At 48.2% G+C, this 20162-nt stretch overlaps 2 protein-coding genes across 5 annotated transcripts in view; both read left to right on the forward strand.

Moving 5' to 3' along the window:
* Positions 1-5944, forward strand: part of LOC140198041 (ras GTPase-activating protein 3) — a 234759-nt gene extending 228815 nt beyond the window's left edge. For all 4 annotated transcript variants that reach the window (XM_072258877.1, XM_072258878.1, XM_072258879.1 and 1 more), the window contains 2 exons: positions 277-460; positions 3775-5944. In XM_072258877.1, coding sequence (XP_072114978.1) covers positions 277-460; positions 3775-3850 — 260 coding nt within the window. In that variant the 3' untranslated portion in view covers positions 3851-5944. The remainder of the gene's footprint in view (positions 1-276; positions 461-3774) is intronic.
* A 5835-nt stretch (positions 5945-11779) lies between these two features.
* Positions 11780-20162, forward strand: part of LOC140198410 (vitamin K-dependent protein S-like) — a 117322-nt gene continuing 108939 nt past the window's right edge. Inside the window, exons 1-5 of the mRNA XM_072259502.1 lie at positions 11780-11909; positions 13756-13913; positions 14230-14254; positions 15074-15142; positions 18108-18115. Of these exons, the coding sequence (XP_072115603.1) occupies positions 11849-11909; positions 13756-13913; positions 14230-14254; positions 15074-15142; positions 18108-18115 (321 nt within the window). The 5' untranslated portion in view covers positions 11780-11848. The remainder of the gene's footprint in view (positions 11910-13755; positions 13914-14229; positions 14255-15073; positions 15143-18107; positions 18116-20162) is intronic.

Consider the following 20162-nt stretch of genomic DNA (forward strand, 5'->3'; position numbering starts at 1 on the left):
TCCGGTGCCAACGTAGCAGACCCACAACTTACCAACCCTTATGTTTTTGGAATGTGGAGGAAACCCACACGGTCACAGGGAGAACGTACAAACTCCTTATAGACAGTGGTGGGAATTGAACCCTGATCACCCGTACTGTGAAGCATTATGCTAACTGCTGCACTACTGTCGCACAATTGTATCATACTGTGGGACATCTTATTATGCTAAAGCCTATGTAAACATAGGTTGTAACAGTTCATAAAGTGATCGGATCCATTTCACCTTTATTTCCAGAGGCTTGTGGCAGCAAGTCTGTGTACGATGGCCCAGAGCAGGAGGAGTATTCGACGTTTATCATCGATGACCCTCAGGAGACGTATAAAGTCCTTAAACAAATCATAGCTGCTGTCCAAACCCTGGAGATGGAGCACGCTCAGTACAAGAGGAACAAGTTCAAGAGGACCAAGTATGGTAGCCAGTAAGTACCATACTTTATTAATGTCTTTTGTCTTTCCACAATATCCATCCTCTCAAAGTATCCTGAGTTATACAGGTTGCAGGACTGACATCTTGATGATGAGAGGATGCCAGGAGGAAACTTGTGTTGAGCATGAACGCTAGCACCAGAGTGATAAGTTCAACTGTCTCTTGTATGTTGTGAATTGTGTAACGTTGCAGCCCACTGACTGGCCTGTGAATCATTCAGAGCACGCTGTAAAACGTAAGACCGTCAGGGATAGTGCAGATTTAGGCCACTGACTGGCCTGTGAATCATTCACAGCACGCTGTAAAACGTAAGGCCGTCAGGGATAGTGCAGATTTAGGCCACTGATTGGCCTGTGAATCATTCAGAGCACGCTGTAAAACGTAAGGCCATCAGGGATAGTGCAGATTTAGGCCACTGATTGGCCCATCGTGCTTCCTCTGCCGTTCTATCATGGTTTTTTTTTTAATTTAACCACATTTTCTCAGTTTCTCTCCATAATCCTTAGCCCTGTTACCAGTCAAGAAGCTATTTATCTCTGCCTACAGGTTCACCAGCCTCAGGCTGAGGAAATTCCTTCTCATTTCAGTTTTCAAGGGACAAACCTTTATTCTGAGGCTATGCCCTCAGATCCTAGACGTCCTCTCCATGTCCACCCTATAGACCTGTTTAAACTCTCTTCGTGTGAAGATGGAGAAGGCAGACTTTGAATTACATTAAGGCAGAGCTGGGCGTTTCCTCATGAGACTGGGAACTGAGGGGTGGGGATGACGGGTTAGTGTCGATTGGTCGGGATGTGTTGCTGAGAGATTGCAATCACATTGGCTGTGATCATATTCAATGGCAGAGCAATCTCGGGACTCATTTATCCAAGAGAAGGGATGGAGTGGCTCAAACTCAATCTCAACTCCTACCTGTACGAAACCTACATCCCTACACACAGTGGTCAGGGTAATTGTAGGTCATCTTGTGCATACAGCCCTTCTATCTGTGCCAGCTCTTTCAAAAAGAGTCTCCATTCAAATTCCCCTTCCCTTCACTTCTTCCCCAGTGGATACTGTATGTATTTTGATAACATTTATTTTGAACTTTGAACTAGTAGAAGCACCTTCCAAGCAACTCGTCCCAGATCACAACAACTTGCCACCAAAACATTCTCCCACCCCTCCCCTCCCCTCCCCTCTGGTCCTACTAGTTCAAAGTTCAAAATAAATGTTATTATCAAAATACATACAATATGTGTCACCATATACAATCCTGAGATTCATTTTCCTATGGGCATCCTCAGCAAATCTATAGAATAGCAGTTCAACTAGAGTGCGGAAGACAACAAACTGTGCAAATGCAAGTATAAATAAGTAGCAATAACTAACCAGAACATGAGATAAAGAGTCTTTAAAGTGAGATCATTGGTTGTTGGAATATTTGGATGATGGGGCAAGAGAGTGTAGTTATCCCCTTTTGTTCAAGAGCCTGATGGTTGAGGGTAGTAACTGTTCTTGAACTGTTGGCACCAGTCCTGAGGTACTTGTACCTTCTACCTGGTGGCAGTAGATAAAAGAGAACATGATGGTGCGGACCTCTGATGATAGATGCTGCTTTCCTACAACAGCGTTTCATTCCCGAGCTGCTCCATGAGGCTAGGGAAAAGATTGCTGAGCCTCTGGCTAGGATCTTTATGTCCTCGTTGTCCACGGGAATGGTACCGGAGGATTAGAGGGAGGCGAATGTTGTCCCCTTGTTCAAAAAAGGTAGTAGGGATAGTCTGGGTAATTATAGACCAGTGAGCCTTACGTCTGTTGTGGGAAGGCTGTTGGAAAAGATTCTTAGAGGTAGGATCTGTGGGCATTTTGAGAATCATGGTCTGATCAGGGACAGTCAGCATGGCTTTGTGAAGGGCAGATCGTGTCTAACAAGCCTGATAGAATTCTTTTGAGGAGGTGACCAGGCATATAGATGAGGGTAGTGCTGTGGATGTGATCTTCATGGATTTTAGTAAGGCATTTGTCAAGGTTCCACACGATAGGCTTATTCAGAAAGTTAGAAGGCATGGGATCCAGGGAAATTTGGCCAGGTGGATTCAGAATTGGCTTGCCTGCAGAAAGCAGAGGGTCGTGGTGGAGGGAGTACATTCGGATTGGAGGGTTGTGACTAGTGGTGTCCCACAAGGATCGGTTCTGGGACCTCTACTTTTCGTAATCTTTATTAGCGACCTGGATGTAGGGGTAGAAGGTTGGGTTGGCAAGTATGCAGATAACACAAAAGTTGGTGGTGGAATGCACGCCTGAGTCAGTGGTGGAGGCAGATACACTAGTGAAAATTAAAAGAGACTACTAGACAGGTATATAGAGGAATTTAAGATGGGGGGGTTATATGGGAGGCAGGGTTTGTGGGCCGAATGGCTTGTACTGTCATGTACTATTCTGTGTTCTATGTAGATGTGCTCAATGGTTGAGGGGGTTTTACATGTAATGTACTAGGCCGATCCACTCCCCTCCCCTTTTCCGTTCCCCTTCACTGGAGCCACAGACATGGGGCCATCTATCCTCCGACCATTGCACCCAACTACGTGCCCCAGCACCAGCTGCCTGCATCAGGTCTGTTGTCTTCTATCCCTGAGTGTTTCAACTACTTGTCTAGATCTGGATGCTTCTTAACAATTGTGTGAGTACCTGCTTCAGGCAGTGTTATAGATTCTGGCCTCTCTCTATGCCCTCTGAGCAGCAGCCTTCCTGCCTTGGAAACAGCTTCCCACATTTACTCCATGAACAGTAGTGTGCCTCTCTTACTCTCCCTTGTTGTGAGTGAAATGTCCCCAGATTCTCCAGTCCTTCCACATGAACTGAAGTCCCTTCATCCCGGGGACAGCCAGTGAATTGCCTCTGTATCCTCCCAGAGGGTGGTCCGTAAATAGAACGAGCTGCCAGAGGAAATGGCCGAGGCAAGTAAATTAATAACATTTAGAAGGTACTTTGACACGTACATGAACAGGGAAGGTTTAGAGCTGGCATTCCTGACCTGGAGTCCATGGATCCCCTCAGTTAATGGTCGGGGTCCGTGGCATAACAAAGAATGGGAATCCCTGGTTTAGAGGGATACGGACCGAGTACCGGCATGTGGAACTATCTCAGATATGCATCTTGGTTGGCATGGAGCATTTTAGCCAAAGGGCCTGTTTCCATGCTCTACGACTCCCTGAGGGAAGTATCAACTTTCAGCCATCTCCCAGGACTTGTGAAAAAAACACCTTTTTTATTTTCCATGTGAAGCAAACATGAAAATAACATCTGTATTTTGATTTATTCTAGGGAACATCCAATTGGTGATAAGTCACTTCAGTGCTATGTTTCCGAGACCTCAGGATCTCCAGCCAATTCTGTGTGACCAGCATACTTGAGAAGGAGCTGGGAAGCCAGGAGTATTACTTTATATCTGCAGGTGCTGGATATTTAGTGTCTGGTCCGAGCCTGAAACTAAATTTGAAATGCAGAGGATAATTTGTGTAAAGTGTACAGATTTGCAGTGTTCAGCTTAATTGACTCTTCCATACCATTTTAACCAAGTCTACACAAACTGTTACAGTATGCACTTTAGTTATCTGTAGGTGACAGATGACTAACTATTTGCCTTTAAGGCAGTTATTTTATATCTTCTGAGCAGCGATCAGTTCAATGATCATTGAAAGTGAACCGGTTGGCTAGAGATTTTACAACCACTGAGTGGACACGTGGGAGATGGCGGATGCTGGAATCTGGAGCAAAAGAACAAACAGCTGGAGAAACTCAGCGGGTCAGGCAGCATCTGTGGAAGGAAATGGACTTCAGATGAAGGGTCTCGGCCTGAAATGTCAGCTGTCAATTCCCTTCCTCAGATGTTCCTCCAGCAGTTTGCTTTGAGTATTGGACTGAGGCGAAAAACTAACCCCAAGGTGCACTCTGGGGTAACGTTAGTAGCGGGGGTTGGAGAGCAGTGCTTTGTCCCAGATATGTGCTAACTGCCAAGCCTCGCCTACTTACAATTAAACATTCAAACATCTCTGGTCTTTGCTCCACTCTTCCCTCCCTGTGAGGTTCCAGCTCCATATCACTCACCTGCTGTGCTAGGTTCCAGGGAGACAGATGCTGTGGAGTCACTACTGGGTCTGGTTCATCGAGACCCACTGGCACCACTGCTGCCTGGGGTTGAGTGCTCTTCCACAGGGCCTGGGCTTTAGTCTTTGCCACTGTGAATCCTATTTCACCTGCTGAGTTGTGCTGCTCCTGTCTGCAACTGGAGAGGGAGCCCCACATTTATACTCCTTCCCGTTTGGTGTGCGCAGTGTTGAGAAAGCCCCGTGCTTGTGTATAATCTACTGAGAGTCCACAGTGATGTCTAGTTTTGACGCTCTGTGGACGTAGCCACCCTCTATGTGCTGTCCAGCAGACAGTGCGGTCATTGTGTCCGTGTGTGTCACGTGACCCTGTCAAGGCTCTCAGTAAAGCTCCCCTCCCTCCCTGCACAGCCACCCCGGGAATCAGCATTAACTAACAGCAGTCAGTGAGTTCGGACCCAGGCACTCTGCTGTGAAATACTTTCTACTGACCCTGCTGCCTGCTTCACTTTTAACCAATTTAAAACTCCATTTGCAATTGCACATTTTTATCTAAAGAGATAAGAAATACAACCTCAATTTTAGCTAGTTAGAATTCCTCTGCACTGCTGGGAGTTGTATATTAGTGTACTTGTTTTTAAAGAACCATTGTCATAGAGGTAGAATTGATTTACCATGTTTTAGACAAGTGCTGAACTGAATATGTTGTATATACTACAGAACTCTGTAACTTTAAAGGGAAATGTTCATTTCATGTGAGTGTCCAGTTCAATACATCAGTCAACAGGGTGGATTCCTTGTAACATAAACCCTGAAACATTAAAAGCTTGGTTCATCGGCAGTTAATCAACAGGCAAGTGCTGCTAAACTTCAGAGGGGTGCCCAGGCTGAGGCTGGGGCAGTGCTGAGGGACTATGTGGGTTATATTTTGGGGCGGTGTTAAGAAAACAGCTGGGCTGACACTGGGCCAGTGTTGACCAGAACAAAGACGGTTAACTTGGGCTGATGTTGAGGGGGTATTGGATAGTGTTGGGATGTTGCCAGAGGTTGCAATGGCATTGAGAAAAAATGCCCGGGCTAATGCATTGTTGAGGAAACCCTAAGGCTGAGATGAGGGAGAACAAGGCTGAGATCAGGAGGTGCTCAGGGAATACCTGGACGATGTTTGGCCAGTGATGAGGGAGTCTCCGGACTGAATGGGTCAGCATCTGAGCAATTTTTGAGCAGCATTGAGGGAGAGCCTAGGAAAACAATGGGTTAGCCACATATTTGATTGATTGGCACCTGTCAGGTCAGGCACCAGCAGAATAACCAAGCTTTTACTGTACAGGAAGCATTAATGGGACACACTGTATTTTTAACTGCCAAATAAAACCACAAGTTTTTAACAGTTTTGAGTTCTTGTTTCAAACACTGGGGAGTAAATGAGAATGTAAAAGGGGCAGTTTGGTGACAAATTCCACTGGTGTGAGTGAAGTTGTCCCACTGTCTCCTACCTTCAACCACACGTTGCATGAGTAGAGCGAACTGAAACAAAACGAAGTCTTCGTGTGACTGCAGCAGCAGTTCGCCTCTGTTCAGAAACTTCCACCAGCAGCAGGGACGCAAATGGCCAGATAACGTTTGAAACTAAAGCGGAGAATGCTGGGAATGTTCTGTGGAGAGAAGCTGTTCACATTTCAGGGTGACAAGCCCTCCTCAGAGGCAGAGATGATTAGAAATTAGATTATGTACATCACAACAAATATATTTGTGCTGGTGTTTGATAGGCGAAAATTATTCATGGCACTGGAGTTAATTCCCCCACTCTCCTTCATATTCACCAGAGAGTGCTCTAGGTCAACACCTGTCATTCCTCATCCAGAATTCGTCAATATCCTTCCGAACTCGTCGATTCCTTCCAGAACCTGGCAATCCCCTCCTGAACCCACCAGTGTCCTCATGAAAACTGTTCATACTTCCCAGCACCTTCACCCCCTCCAGAACCCTTTACTATCCCCCTGTAATCCCCACCTTAGCTTTTAGATTGCACGTGGACTATTGAATCATATCCTGAATCTTCATACCCCTCCAAATCCTTCATCTGCTCCCCGCTGAACTGTTCACTCCTCACGAGCAACTTTCACCCCTCTTTCGAGTTCTTGAACCCTTCTTGAATGCATCATATATTGAACTTTTCAGTCTACAGTCTACTCCTGTAGCGATCACCAGACACTGCTGGAAACAATCAGCGGGTCAGACAGTCTTCATGGAAGGAGAAATACGTAATGTCTTGGGTCAATATAAGAAAAAGACATGAAACTCATCAAATAGGAAAGGTTTTCATTATTTTCTTTTATATTCTCTTGTTTTCTTGGCATGTCCTTCAGACTCAGCATTTACAACATTACATTGACAAAGAATCAGAATCAGGTTTATTACCATTGCCTTGTATTGTGAAATTTGTTGTTTTGTGGCAACTTCAGTGCAAGGACATAAAATTACTATAACTCACAAAAATAAATAAATATACAAAGAACGAAATAACATGGTTACTGTGGACCATTTAGAAATCTGATGGCAGAGGGGGAAGAACTCTTTCTGAATCAGTGAATGTGGTTCTTCAGGTTCTCGTACCTCCTTCCATATGGTAGTAACAACAAGAGGGCATGTCAAGTTCAGGTGTATTGTTATCTGACTGTACAAATATACAATCAAACAGAACGGTGTACCTCCAGACCATGGTGCACCCACACAATATGTATGGCACACAGCACATAAACCAAAAATAATACATACTATAAATAAGTTATAGAGTCCTAGAAAAGTACAGCACAGCATCAGGCCCTTCACCCCATTGAGTCCATGCTGAACTACTTAAATTGCCTACTCTTGTTGACTTGCACTGGAGCTATAGTCCTCCATATCCCTACCATTCATGTACTTGCATCCAAACTTGTCTTAAGTGTTGAAATCAAGCTTGCATGCACCACTTGTTCCGGCTTACTAAAATATAATTATGAATGCATGTAGTGTGCAGTGCAGGAAACAGCTCACTGTCCTAGTGACGAGACCTCGGTGATGGCAGGGTATTCATTAGTCTCACAGCCTGAGGGAAGAAGCTGTTACCAGTCTGGTAGTCCTAATCCTGATGCTCCTATACCTCCTTCCTGACAGTGGTGGGTCACAGAGATGTGTGTTGACATCCTCAACCAGGCTTTGGGCCCTTCATCGGCAACACTCCCAGTAAATGTCACAAATAGTGGGGAGGGAGACCCCAATGATCCTCTCAGCAGTTTTTACTATCCGGCAGTGCAATGCCTCACAGCTTCCGTACCAGCGAATGACACAGCCAGACAAGACACTCTGTACAGGATGGTGAGGGTCCTTCTTGAGGTACCAGCTCTTGAAGATGTTCTCAGTGGTGAGGAGGGCTGTACCTGTGATAGAGTTGACTGAGTTTACAGCCCTCTGCAGCCTCTTGTGATCCTGAGCATTACCAGGGGTAATGCAACAAGTCAGAATGCTCTCCGCAGTACACTGGTGTAGAAATTTGTAAGTGTCTCATAAATCTCAAAAGCGTAATATCTTGGGCACATGGCCAAGCGGTTAAGGCGTCGGTCTAGTGATCTGAAGATCATGAGTTCGAGCCTCAGCAGAGGCAATGTGTTGTGTCCTTGAGCAAGGCACTTAACCACACATTGCTCTGCAACGACACTGGTGCCAAGCTGTATCGGCCCTAGTGCCCTTCCCTTAGACAACATCAGTGGTGTGGAGAGGGGAGACTTGCAGCATGGGCAACTGCCGGTCTTCCATGCAACCTTGCCCAGGCCTGCGCCCTGGAAGAGTGAAGACTTTCCAGACGCAGATCCACGGTCTTGCAAGACTAACGGATGCCTTAATATCTTGGTAATTTCCCTGATCAACTTGTTTGGTCACACCTTATCAGAAAAAAAAAATTACTTAATTCTGCACAGCCCTCCCGCACTTTCTCTGCTACCGAAAATGGACTTAGTTTCCTCTCAAAGGCAACACACACAAAATGCTGGAGGAACTCAGCAGGTCAGGCAGCATCTATGGAAATGAATAAACCAGTCAATGTTTGGGGCCCAAGAACCTTCATCAGGACTGGAAAAAAATAAGATGAGAAGTCAGTGCAAGAAGGTGGGGGGGAGGGAGGAAGAACCTCAAGGTGCCAGGTGATAGGTGAAATGGGAGGGAGGAAGAACCTCAAGGTGCCAGGTGATAGATGAAATGGGAGGGAGGAAGAACCTCAAGGTGCCAGGTGATAGGTGAAATGGGAGGGAGGGGAAAGAGCTGGGAAGCTGAAAGATGAAAGAGACAAAGGGTTGGAGCAGGGGGAATCTGATAGGAGAGGGTAGAGAATGATGGAAGAAAGGGAAGGAGGTGGAGTACCAGAGGGAGGTGATGGGCAGGTAAGGAGATAGGAGAGGGAAATGGGAATGGTGAAAGGCGGGGGCAATTGCCGGAAGTTCAAGAAATTGATGTCCATGCCATCAGGTTGGAGGCTACCCAGACAGAATATAAGGTTTTGCTCCTATAACCTGACTGTGGTCTCATCGCGGGAGTAGGGGAGGCTATGGATCGACATGTTGAAATGGGAATGAGAAGTGGAATTGAAATGGGTGTCCATCTTCAACACTGCCCTCACCTGCATCTCATCCATTTCGTACCTGTCTGCTCTCAACTCGCCACACTAAGGGATAGTGTTCCTCTTGTCCTCACTACCACCCACCTGCATCCGCATCCAGCACCTAATTCTCTGTAACTTTTGTCATCTCCAATGGGATCCCACCAGCAAAGACATATTCCCCCTCCCACACTCTTCCTGCTTTCCGCAGGGATCGCTCTCTACATGACTCACTTGTCCATTTGTCCCTCCCCACTGATTTCCCTCTGGCACTCATCCTTGCAAGCAGAACAAGTGCCACACCTGCTCCTACACCTCCACCCTTACTACCAGTCCATCCAGGTGAGGCGACACTTCACATGTGAGCCTGCTGGAGTCATGTACTGTGTCCAGTGCTCCCGGTGTGGCCCCCTGTATATCAGTGAGTCCCGATGTAGGTTGGGAGACCACTTCGTCGAGCGTCAGCCAGAAAAAGTGGGATCTCTTGGTAGCCCATTCCCATTCAGACATGTCAGGTCCATGGCCTCCTCTACTTCTGCAATGAGGCCACACTCAGACTGGAGGAACAACTCCTTATATTCCGTCTGGGTATCCTCCAACTTGATGGTATGAATATCGATTTCTCGAATTTCGGGTAATGCCCCCCCTTCACCATTGACCATTCCTGTTTCCTTCTCTCTCCTATCGCCTTACCTGCCCATCACCTCCCTCAAGTGCTCTTCCTCCTTTCCTTTCTTCCATGATCTTCTACCCTCTCTTATCAGGTTCCTCCTTCTCCAGACCCTTATCTCTTTCACATCAATTTCCCAGCTCTTCACCCTCCCCACGCGACCCCCCCCCCGGCATTTCACCTATCAACTGCCACTTTGTGCTTCTTCCGCCCGTCCTTGCTACTCTGACTTCTCATCTTTTGTTTCTAGTCCTGAGCAAGTGCCTCGGCCAGAAACATCAACTGTTTATTCATTTCCATAGATGCTGCCTGTTTTGCTGAACACCTACGCTCTGTCCGCCAGAGAAAGCAGGATCTCCCAGTGGCCACACATTTTAATTCCACATCCCATTCCCATTCTGATATGTCTATCCACGGCCTCCTCTACTGTAAAGATGAAGCCACACTCAGGTTGGAGGAACAACACCTTATATTCCGTCTGGTTAGCCTCCAACCTGATGGCATGAACATTGACTTCTCTAACTTCCGCTAATGCCCCACCTCCCCCTTGTACCCCATCCGTTATTTATTTATATACACACATTCTTTCTCTCACTCTCCTTTTTCTCCCTCTGTCCCTCTCACTATACCCCTTGCCCATCCTCTGGTTTCCCCCCCCTCCCCCTTTTCTTTCTCCCTAGGACTCCTGTCCCATGATCCTCTCATATCCCTTTTGCCAATCACCTGTCCAGCTCTTGGCTCCATCCCTCCCCCTCCTGTCTTCTCCTATCATTTTGGATCTCCCCTCCCCCTCCCACTTTCAAATCTCTTACTCACTCTTCCTTCAGTTAGTCCTGACGAAGGGTCTCGGCCTGAAACGTCGACTGCACCTCTTCCTAGAGATGCTGCCTGGCCTGCTGCGTTCACCAGCAACTTTGATGTGTGTTGCACCCTGACTTGCTGAGTTCCTCCAGCAACTTGTGTATTTTGCCTCGGATTTCTTGAACATCTGCAGATTTTCTGGTGTTTTTGGTTTCCTCTCCCAGATCTGACGAAAGGACCTTGGCCCAAAATATTAACAGTTTCCTCCAGAGCAATTTCTGTTCCAAATATCTGCTGCAACCTTTTGACCTCCCCTCCCGGCGACCTTCAGCAGCTGAGCCAGCAGCTCCCTGCCTCCCAGAGGTCTTAAAGACCACACCTCCCCTGGATTGGGATGATCAGCAGAATATCCGAACGGACAAGAGGATCAGATGAAGAGGAGCCATGGCGGAGGGGTGAGGAAACTTTGGGAGGATCTCTCTTTAATGGATGCCACCTGAATGCATTGCTTCCTGTGGAAGACACAGGAAAATGTGACTCATATCAGGAGAGCATGGAGGAGGAGGGAGGGAGGAGTGAGGTACCACTGAACTGGGACCCACTGGGCTCTGGGAGAAACCCGCCAGTCTTTTTTTCAAACCGACTCAGTGACAGCCTCCGCAACTCTCTCAGCTGAAGAACTCCAATCTCCCCCCCCCCACCCCAATCCTCCCCTTTTCATTCTGGGATTCCCCAGCTAAGGGAAACATACTCTGTCATCTGGCCCTGACCCTGTAGCGGGTCCTCAGCCACCGAGTGCCTCCCGTCCTGACCGCCGGCGGAGACTGCCAGGCACGGTGAGGATGGAGCCAGCAAATGGAATTCTGCCAAGGTTAGATCAGCCACGGCTGGAAATGGTCTGCTCCTGCCTGGGGTGGCGTGGTGTGAGGGATATTGGAGGAAACGATCTCTTTTCCCTCATGTCTAACCAGGACTGGGAGCAGGTGGGATCACCCGCAGTCCCAGCCTGACCGCAAACCTCGTCCCGCCCCCCGCACACACACACGCACGCACGCCGCTCTGTGTTGCACCGCTGTGTGGTGCAGAGACCGACCCTCCCTTCCTCTCCTTTGCCCCGCCTCTCCGTTCCTCCCATCGCCGCATTAACAACGCGTACCCTTGGTTCAGTCGGGAGGCGCTGTCCCTCTCGCCATGGCCGGGGGGTTGCTCGCGGGGCTCGCCTGCCTGCTTGTTTTGCCCGGGGCCGCGTCCTGTGAGTACCTGGCGCGGGCACCGGGACCACGGCCGCCGCTGACCGTTCCACCCCCGCCCCGCTGACCATCTCCACTCGCCCCCAGTCTCACCTCCCTCGTCCCTCCCATCCGTCCGCTCCCGTCGGCTCCCTTCCCCACGAGTTGTTCCCCGGAGATCCTTCGGCCCGTCAGCCTCCTGCTGGGGGTATGAACTTGACAAATTTGTTGATATATCTGATCTCTGGTTTTAAAACGCATTGATGTTAGTTTAATGTCAGTTACCCAGAATCTGCCGGCACGTCAAAGTCAGTCCTCACAATGCCGACCCGTGCTCCAAAAGTCTAGACGTCTGTCTGTCGTCCCCAGCCCTCTCCCTCTGGGACTGCCCTGTCCGTCATTGATCCTTGCGCTCCTTGGGCCTTCTGTTCCTGTCGTCTGCTCCGGTGGGTCCTGTTCCCGCTGAGTTTTGTGACCGACGCGTCCCTGTCCCACAGGCCGGCCCTCACCTTGGTCCCTGGGGTCATCTTTGACCAAGGCCGCCTGTCTCCACCCCTCCATTCCCCCCCCCCCGTCTCATCCCCGTCCACCGATAGTCACGGAATCTCTGTCGCTGGATCCCGTTCACCAATGACCCTGTGGTGGCAAGGGCCCATGGAAACTGGCTCTCGCTTCCAATCTCTCGGTGACCCACACCTCTTCCTAGCCGGGATTTAGTCGGTGGTTCTTGAACGACCATGGGTCCTTGAAGCATAGCAGGACGTTGGCGAGGCTGCGCTTCGAAAATTGGGTTCCCTGCCAAGTGAAAGATGCCATTGAATTGAAAAGGTTGCAGAAGAGATTTACGAGGGATGTTCCCGGGATCTGGGATTGAGTTATGGAGAAAGTTTGAGCAGATTTTCACTTCAGCACCGAAGTTTGAGGGGCGATCTTATAAAATCGTGAGGCAGATGGATAGAGTGAATGGTCTTTTTCCCAGGGTTGGGGAATCGAGAACTAGAGGGCATAGGTTTAATGAGAGAGTGGGGAGATTTAAAAGGAACCTGAGGGGCAACTTTTTCACCCAGAGACTAATCAGTAAATGGAACCAACTGCCGGAGGAAGCAGTTGAGGCAGGTACATTAACACGGGTCTTGGACAGGTACATGGATTGGAAAGGCTGCCTTAGATGGATACCGGCCAAGGGCTTAGACTGGAACTGCTGTCAGCATGGGCCACTATGTCTGACCTGCAAGGGTCAGATTTAGGCAGAGAGTTGGTGGGACGAGAGCCACTAAGATCAGGACAGTCACTCGGGCCAGGAGAGACGCCTGCGGTGGTGAACACGACTACTGGAGAAATTCAATCACAAAGCAAGAGAAAATCTGCAGATGCTGGAAATCCAAGTAACACACACAATGCTGGAGGAGCTCAGGAGGCCAGGCAGCGTCCATGGAAAGGTACAGTCAAGCTCCTCCAGCATGCCGTGTGTGTTACTGGAGAAATTCAGCAGGCCGGGCAGTTTGTGTGGTGAGAGAAACGGGAATCCCACCGATGCAGCCCCTGGAGCCCCCGAATCCGGAGGGTCCCGGCCGGAAACGTCGACTCTTTATTCCTCTCCATAGATGCTGCCTGACCTGCTGCGTTCCTCCAGCGCTTTGTGTGTGTTAGTCTGGATTTCCAACATCCCCGGAATCTTTTGTGTTTATAATCTCACTGCGGTCCACCATAAAACGTAGGAGTAGAAGAGAAGGGCTAGGACGTCCGTGGTGAGTGTGGGTACGCAGGTGATGGTGCAGTGGGTGGCGTGGTCGGTGGGACGTGACAGCTGGCTGGCTCGGTGGAACTCCTATCCCAAATGCTGACCGCGGGGCTCCCGTGTCCGCTCAGTCCTGACACAGAGACGGGCCGCGCAGTTCCTCAGCAGACCGAGACGCGCCAATACTATCTTCGAGGAGCACAAGCAGGGTAGCCTGGAGCGCGAGTGCGTGGAGGAATTCTGCAACAAGGAGGAGGCGAGGGAAGTGTTTGAGAACAACTTCGAAACGGTGAGCACGGCTGGTGTTACTCCCGGCTCGGACACGCGGCTGGTGGAGGGAGCTCCGCGCGGCGGGAGGGACTGGCGAGGGAGCTCCGCGCGGCGGGAGGGACTGGCGAGGGAGCTCCGCGCGGCGGGAGGGGATGGCGAGGGAGCTCTGCGCGACGGGAGGGGTGGCGAGGGGGCTCTGCGCGACGGGAGGGGGTGGTGAGGGAGCTCTGCGCGACGGGAAGGGGTGCCGAGGGAGCTCTGCGCGGCGAGGGAGCGCCGTGTAGGAGCGCGGCTGTGGTGTGCCTGGTGTTGACGTTTCTCTCTTCTCTTGCAAGGAGTACTTCTACCCCAAGTACCTGGGTGAGTTGTATGTGAACCTGTTGTGTTTGGAAACCCGTGTGTGTGGGGGGAGCTATGACGAGGTAAGATGTGGTCAGACCTTCTGCCTTGTTCCCAGCACCGCAGAACACCCCCTCACTCTCCTCTCCACCTGCACCTGCAGCTTGGGTTTGCGGTGTCTAATTTGATCAGAAACCACAGTTTTTTTGGGGGGGCGGGGTGTATTTTCCGTTACCCCACACAATTCCCGTGAAGAGGATCAACATTGATACCCCACCCCCTGGGAACATCGGTCCTATTCCGTCTGCCCTATTGGTGGAATAAACCCACCAGTCATGAAAAACACCTCGTCCAAGTTCCACACAGCAAACGCTCCCTGGTATCACCAACCCCAGAGTTTGCCCCCTCCTCCTTGGTTAATCCTACACACGCCCTCTCAGTTTGCACCCCCCCCCGACCTCCCGCCTCCCACAGGTTGCCCCTGAATCACCCCTCCCCTGGTTTGCTATGCCTCTGATCAACGTGACAGTTTTGAGGTAAATCCCCCCAGTATGGGGTGGGTGCAGTTAAATCTCAGTGCATGCACTGAAGGTAACTCCTCCCAGTGTATTTTGTGGGAAGGTTAACTAGCCCCCTTGTGGTAGGACATGTAAATCCTGGACTATGGGGATAAATCCCAGGCATATGAGCGTATCTCAGGGGGAAAATCCCAGGGTTATGGGATAAATTACAGGGGTATGGGGATAATTCCCAGGGGTATGTGGTAAATCAGAGGGTTACGAGGGAAAATCCCCCTGTGTGTGCTGTGTTGGATTACCTGTCCTCTCTTGCATTGCACAGACTGCCTCAGCCGCCACCAGTCTCACCCGTCCCAACTGCCCGCTGGAAACCTAAAGAGCTGCATCAGAGGTATGGGAATGTGCGGGAAACTCTGGAGATGTCCACTAGATTCTGAAATGGTTCCAGAGAACTGGAAAATTGCAAATGTCACTCCGCTCTTTAAAAGGGGAGGGAGGCAGAAGAAAGGAAACTATAGGCCAGTTAGACTGGCCTCAGTGGTTGGGAAGATGTTGGAGTCTATTAATGATGAGATTACGGGATTCTTGGAAGCACATGATAAAACAGGCCAAAGTCAGCATGGTTTCCTTAAGAGGAAATCGTGCCTGACATATCTGTTGGAATTCTTTGAGGAATTAACAGGCGGGATAGACAAAGGAGAGTCAGTTTATTTGGATTTTCAGAAGGCCTTTGACAAGGTGTCACACATGAGGCTGTTTAGCAAGATGAGAGCCCATGGTGTTACGAGAAAGGTACTAGCAGGGATGGAGAATTGGCTGATTGGCAGAAGGCAAAGAGTGGGAATAAAGGGGGCCTTTTCTGCTTGGTTGCCAGTGAGTAGTGGTGTGCTGCGGAGATCAGTGTTGGGACCACTTCTCTTCATGTTGTATTTCAATGATTTGGATGAAGGTATTGATGACTGTGTGCCACATTTGTGGATGATGCAAGGGTAGGTTTAGGGACAGGTGGTGCTGAGGAAGCAGTGTGTCAGCAGAAGGAATGGGCAAAGAAGTGGCAGATGGAGTATAGTGTAGGGATGTGCATGGTCATGCACTTGGCAGAAGGAATAAAGGAGTGGACTATTTTCTGTGTGGAGAAAATTCAAATATCAGACATGCAAAGGGACTTGGGAGTCCTCATGCAGGATTCCCTAAAGGGTAACTTGCAGCCTTGTCTTGTCTCTTGTGGTCTTATTGTCCTGTGAAAATCTGGGAATGTCTGGGAACATCTAGAAATGTTTTAAAACCTCTGGTAATGTTGCTGTAGGATATAAGATATAGGAATAGAATTAGGCCATTTGGCCTATCGAGTTGCTCTGCCATTTCATCATGGCAGATCCCAGCCCCAAGCTTCTGCCATCTCCCCTTAATCCTTCATGCCCTGACTAATCAATGATCTATCACCTCTGCCTTACATACACCCAATGACTTGACCTTCACAGCCTCCTGTAGCAACAAATTCCACAGATTTACTACCCTCTGGCTATAGAAGTTTCTCCTCATCCCTGTTCTAAATGGATGTCCTCTATTCTGAGGCTGTGTCCTCTGGTCCTGGACTCGCCCACCATCCTCTCCATATTCACTCTACTGAGTCCTTTCAACAGTCAAGAGATTTCAGTGAGATCCCCCCTCATTCTTCTGAATTCCACAGAGTACAGGCCCAAGATCATCAAACATTTCTCATATAATAAGCCTTTCAATCCCAGAATCATTTTCGTGAACTTCCTTTGAACCCTTTCTAACGTCAGCACATCCTTTCTGAGATAAGGGGCCCAAAACTGCTCACAATGCTCCACGTTGGGCCTCATCAGTGCCTTATAAAGCTGCAGCGTTAAAGCCTTGCTTTTACATTTTAGTCCTTTCGAAATGAATGCTAACATTACACTTACCTTCCTCGCAATTGACTCAGCCTCCAAAGTAACCTTTGGGGAATCCTGCCCAAGGACTCCCAAGTCCCTTTGCCTTTCAGAGTTTTTGAATTTTCTCTCCATTTAGAAAATAGTCTACACTTTTATTTCTTCTACCAGAGTGCATGACCATAAACTTCCCGACACTGTATTCCATCTGCCATTCTTTTCTTTGCTTCCTCAACACTACCTGCCCCTCCACCTATCCTTGTATCATCCACAAATTTGGCCACAAACTATAAATTCCGTCATCCAAATCTTTGACATATAACGTAAGAAGATTTGGTACTAACACAGACTCCTGTGAAACAACACTAGTCACTGGCAACCAACCAGAAAAGACTCCCTTTATTTCCACTTTTGTCTCCTGCCAATCATCCACTATCCATGCGCTATGCATGCTAGTATCTTTCCTGTAATACCATAGGCTCGTAACTTGTTAAGCAGCCTCATGTGTGGTACCTTGTCAAAGACCTTCTAAAAATCCATACACACATCTACCCATTTTCCTTTGTCTATCCTGTTTCTTATATCTTCAAAGTATTCTAACAGATTTATTGGGCAAGGTTTTCCCTTAAGGAAACCATTCTGACTTCAGACTATTTTATCACGTTCCTCAAAGTACCCCGAAACCACACCCTTAACAATCGACTCCAACATCTTCCCAGTCACTGAGGTCAGACTAACTGGCCTTTCTTCTGCCTCTCCCTTCTTGAAGAATGGAGTGACATTTGCAATTTTCGAGTCCTCTGGAACAGTGCCATAATTTATTGATTATTGAAAGATCATTACTAATGTCTCCACACTCTCTTCAGCCACCTCCTTCAGAACCCTGGGTGTACACCATCTGGTTCTGATCCTGGTGATTTATCTACCTTCAGACCTTTCAGTTTCCAAAGCACCTTCTCCCTAGTAATGGCAACTTCACTGGCTTCTGCCCCTAATGCTCTTGAACTTCCAACATACTGCTAGTGTCTTATGCAAAATACTTATTCAGTTTGCCTACCTTTTACTTGTCCCCCATTACTACCTCTACAGCACTAATTCTAAGCAGCCCAATATTTACTCTCATCTCCCTTTTACCCTTTATATGTCTAGAAAAACTTTTGGTATCCTCTTTAACATTATTGGCTAGTTTACCTTCATATTCCATCTTTTCCCCTTTATGGACTATTTATTATGTGCCTTCTCTTTTGGCTTTTATGTTGGCTTTGACTTCCCTTGCCATCCACATTTGCGTCATCCTGCCTATAAAATACTTGTTCTTTGGGATGTATCTATCCTGTGTGTTCCGAATTGCGCTCAGAAATTCCAGCCATTTCTGCTCTACTGTCATCCTGCTTGTGTCCTCTTCCAATCAACTTTGGCCAGCTCTTCTCTCACGCCTCTGTAATTCACATTACTCCACAGCAATACTGGTACATCTGACTTTACCTTCACCCTCCCAAGTTACAAGGTGAATTCTATCATATTATGATCACTGTCCTCTAAGGGTTCCTTTACCTTAAGCTCCCTGATCAGTTCTGGTTCATTGCACAAGAATCAATCCCGAATAGTTGATCCCCTAGAGGCCTCAACCATGAGCTGCTCTAAAAAGCCATCTCGTAGGCATTTTACAAAATCCCTCTCTAGGGATCCAGCACTAACCTGATTTTCCCAATCTACCTGTTTATTGAAATACACCATGTCTATTGTAACATTGCCCTTTTGACATGCATCACCTATCTCCCGCTGTAATATGAAACCCACATCTTTGCTACTGTTCGGAGGTCTGTATATAACTCCCATCAGAGTCTTTTTACCCTTGCAGTTCTTTAACTCTACCCACAATGATGCTACACCTTCAGATCCTATGTCATCCCTTTCTACTGATCTGATTTCAGATCCACTCCACCACTTCTGTCTACCTGCCTGTCCTTTTGATACAAAAGACGTTAAGCTCCCAGCTATAATCTTCTTTCACCCTCGGTTCAGTGATGCCCATAACGTCATAAACGTGTTACATCATCTGTCTTATTCCATATACTGCATGCATTCGGTTATAACACCTTCAGTTCTTTATGCATCACCCTTTCCGATTTTGTCCCCCTTTTGCATTGCAACTCATCCCATTGACTGCAATTTTGCCTATCATCAGCCTGACCTTGCTAGCAGTCCCACTGCACACTGTCTCTGTTTGTAAACCAATTGCACTATCCTCAACCCTCAGCTCCCATCCCCCTGCCAAATTAGTTAAAAAACCTCCTGACAGCTCTAACGAAATTGCCTGCAAGGATATTGGTCCCCCTCAGCTTCAGGTGTAACCCATCCCATCTGTAGAGGTCGTATCTTCCCCAGAAGAGATCCCAGTTACCCAGAAATCTGAACCCCTGCCCCTTACACCAGTCACTCAGCCACACATTTATCTGCCAAGTGCTCCTATTCTTACCCTGCACAGACAGCAATACGGAGATTACTGTCTTGGAGTTCCTGCTTTTCAGCTTTCTATCCAGCTCCCTAAAATCTCTCTTCAGGACCTCCTCACCTCTGTCATTGGTGCCATATGTACCAAGAGGAATGTTTCCATGTTGCCTGTAGGAGAGGAGTGGGGAAGATTTACCTTCTGCCCCCCGACAGTGGTTTAGAGAAGGTGCCCATTATTGCATACAACAGAATTTGCAATGGGCCATCTTTTTTTACATTCTATCTCACTATGGAAAGAGTCCATTCTGCCCTTTGAGTCTATGACAGTTCCAAGTATTTCCATCCATCACTCCTTCCCCCCCACCCACTAGTTTCTATGGAACCTATTCTCCCCATGTTCCCGTTATCTCCCCCGACATCCCACCGCTCACCACACCAGAGGTAATTTACGGTGGCGAGTTACCCCACCAACCCAGACTGTAAGAAACCCAGGTCGACTCTTCATTTGGACAGGCTGCATCACTGTCTGGTATGGGGAGGGTGGGGTGGGGTTGTACTGCACAGGATCGAAAGAAACTACAGAACGTTGTGAAGTTATTCCGCTCCATCTTGGGTACTAGCCTCTGTAGTATCCAGGACATCTTCAAGGAGCGGTGCTTCAGAAAGGCTGCGTCCATTATTCAGGACCCCCGTCACCCAGAACACGTTGTCTTCTCACTGTTACCGTCAGGAAGGAGGTACAGAAGCCTGAAGGCACACACTCAGTGATTCAGCAACAGCTTCTTCCCCTCTGCCATCGATTTCTGAATGGACATAAGCACCACCTCACCTTTTTTAAAATTATTTCTGTTTTTGTACTATTTTTAATTTAGCTATTCAATATACATACAATTATTTATTTATTTTTCTATATTTATCTTTGTACTGCTGCTGCTAAGTTAACGAATTTCACAACATATGCCGGTGATAATAGACCTGTCTCTGACTCTGAAAGGTTCAAGTGTGTGCTCCCGAGTTGCTTCCACAAATCCCCCCCCCCCCACTGAGTTTCTCCCTCACCTC

The sequence above is a fragment of the Mobula birostris genome, chromosome 5 (assembly GCF_030028105.1).
Source record: "Mobula birostris isolate sMobBir1 chromosome 5, sMobBir1.hap1, whole genome shotgun sequence".
Taxonomy (NCBI): Eukaryota; Metazoa; Chordata; class Chondrichthyes; order Myliobatiformes; family Myliobatidae; genus Mobula; species Mobula birostris.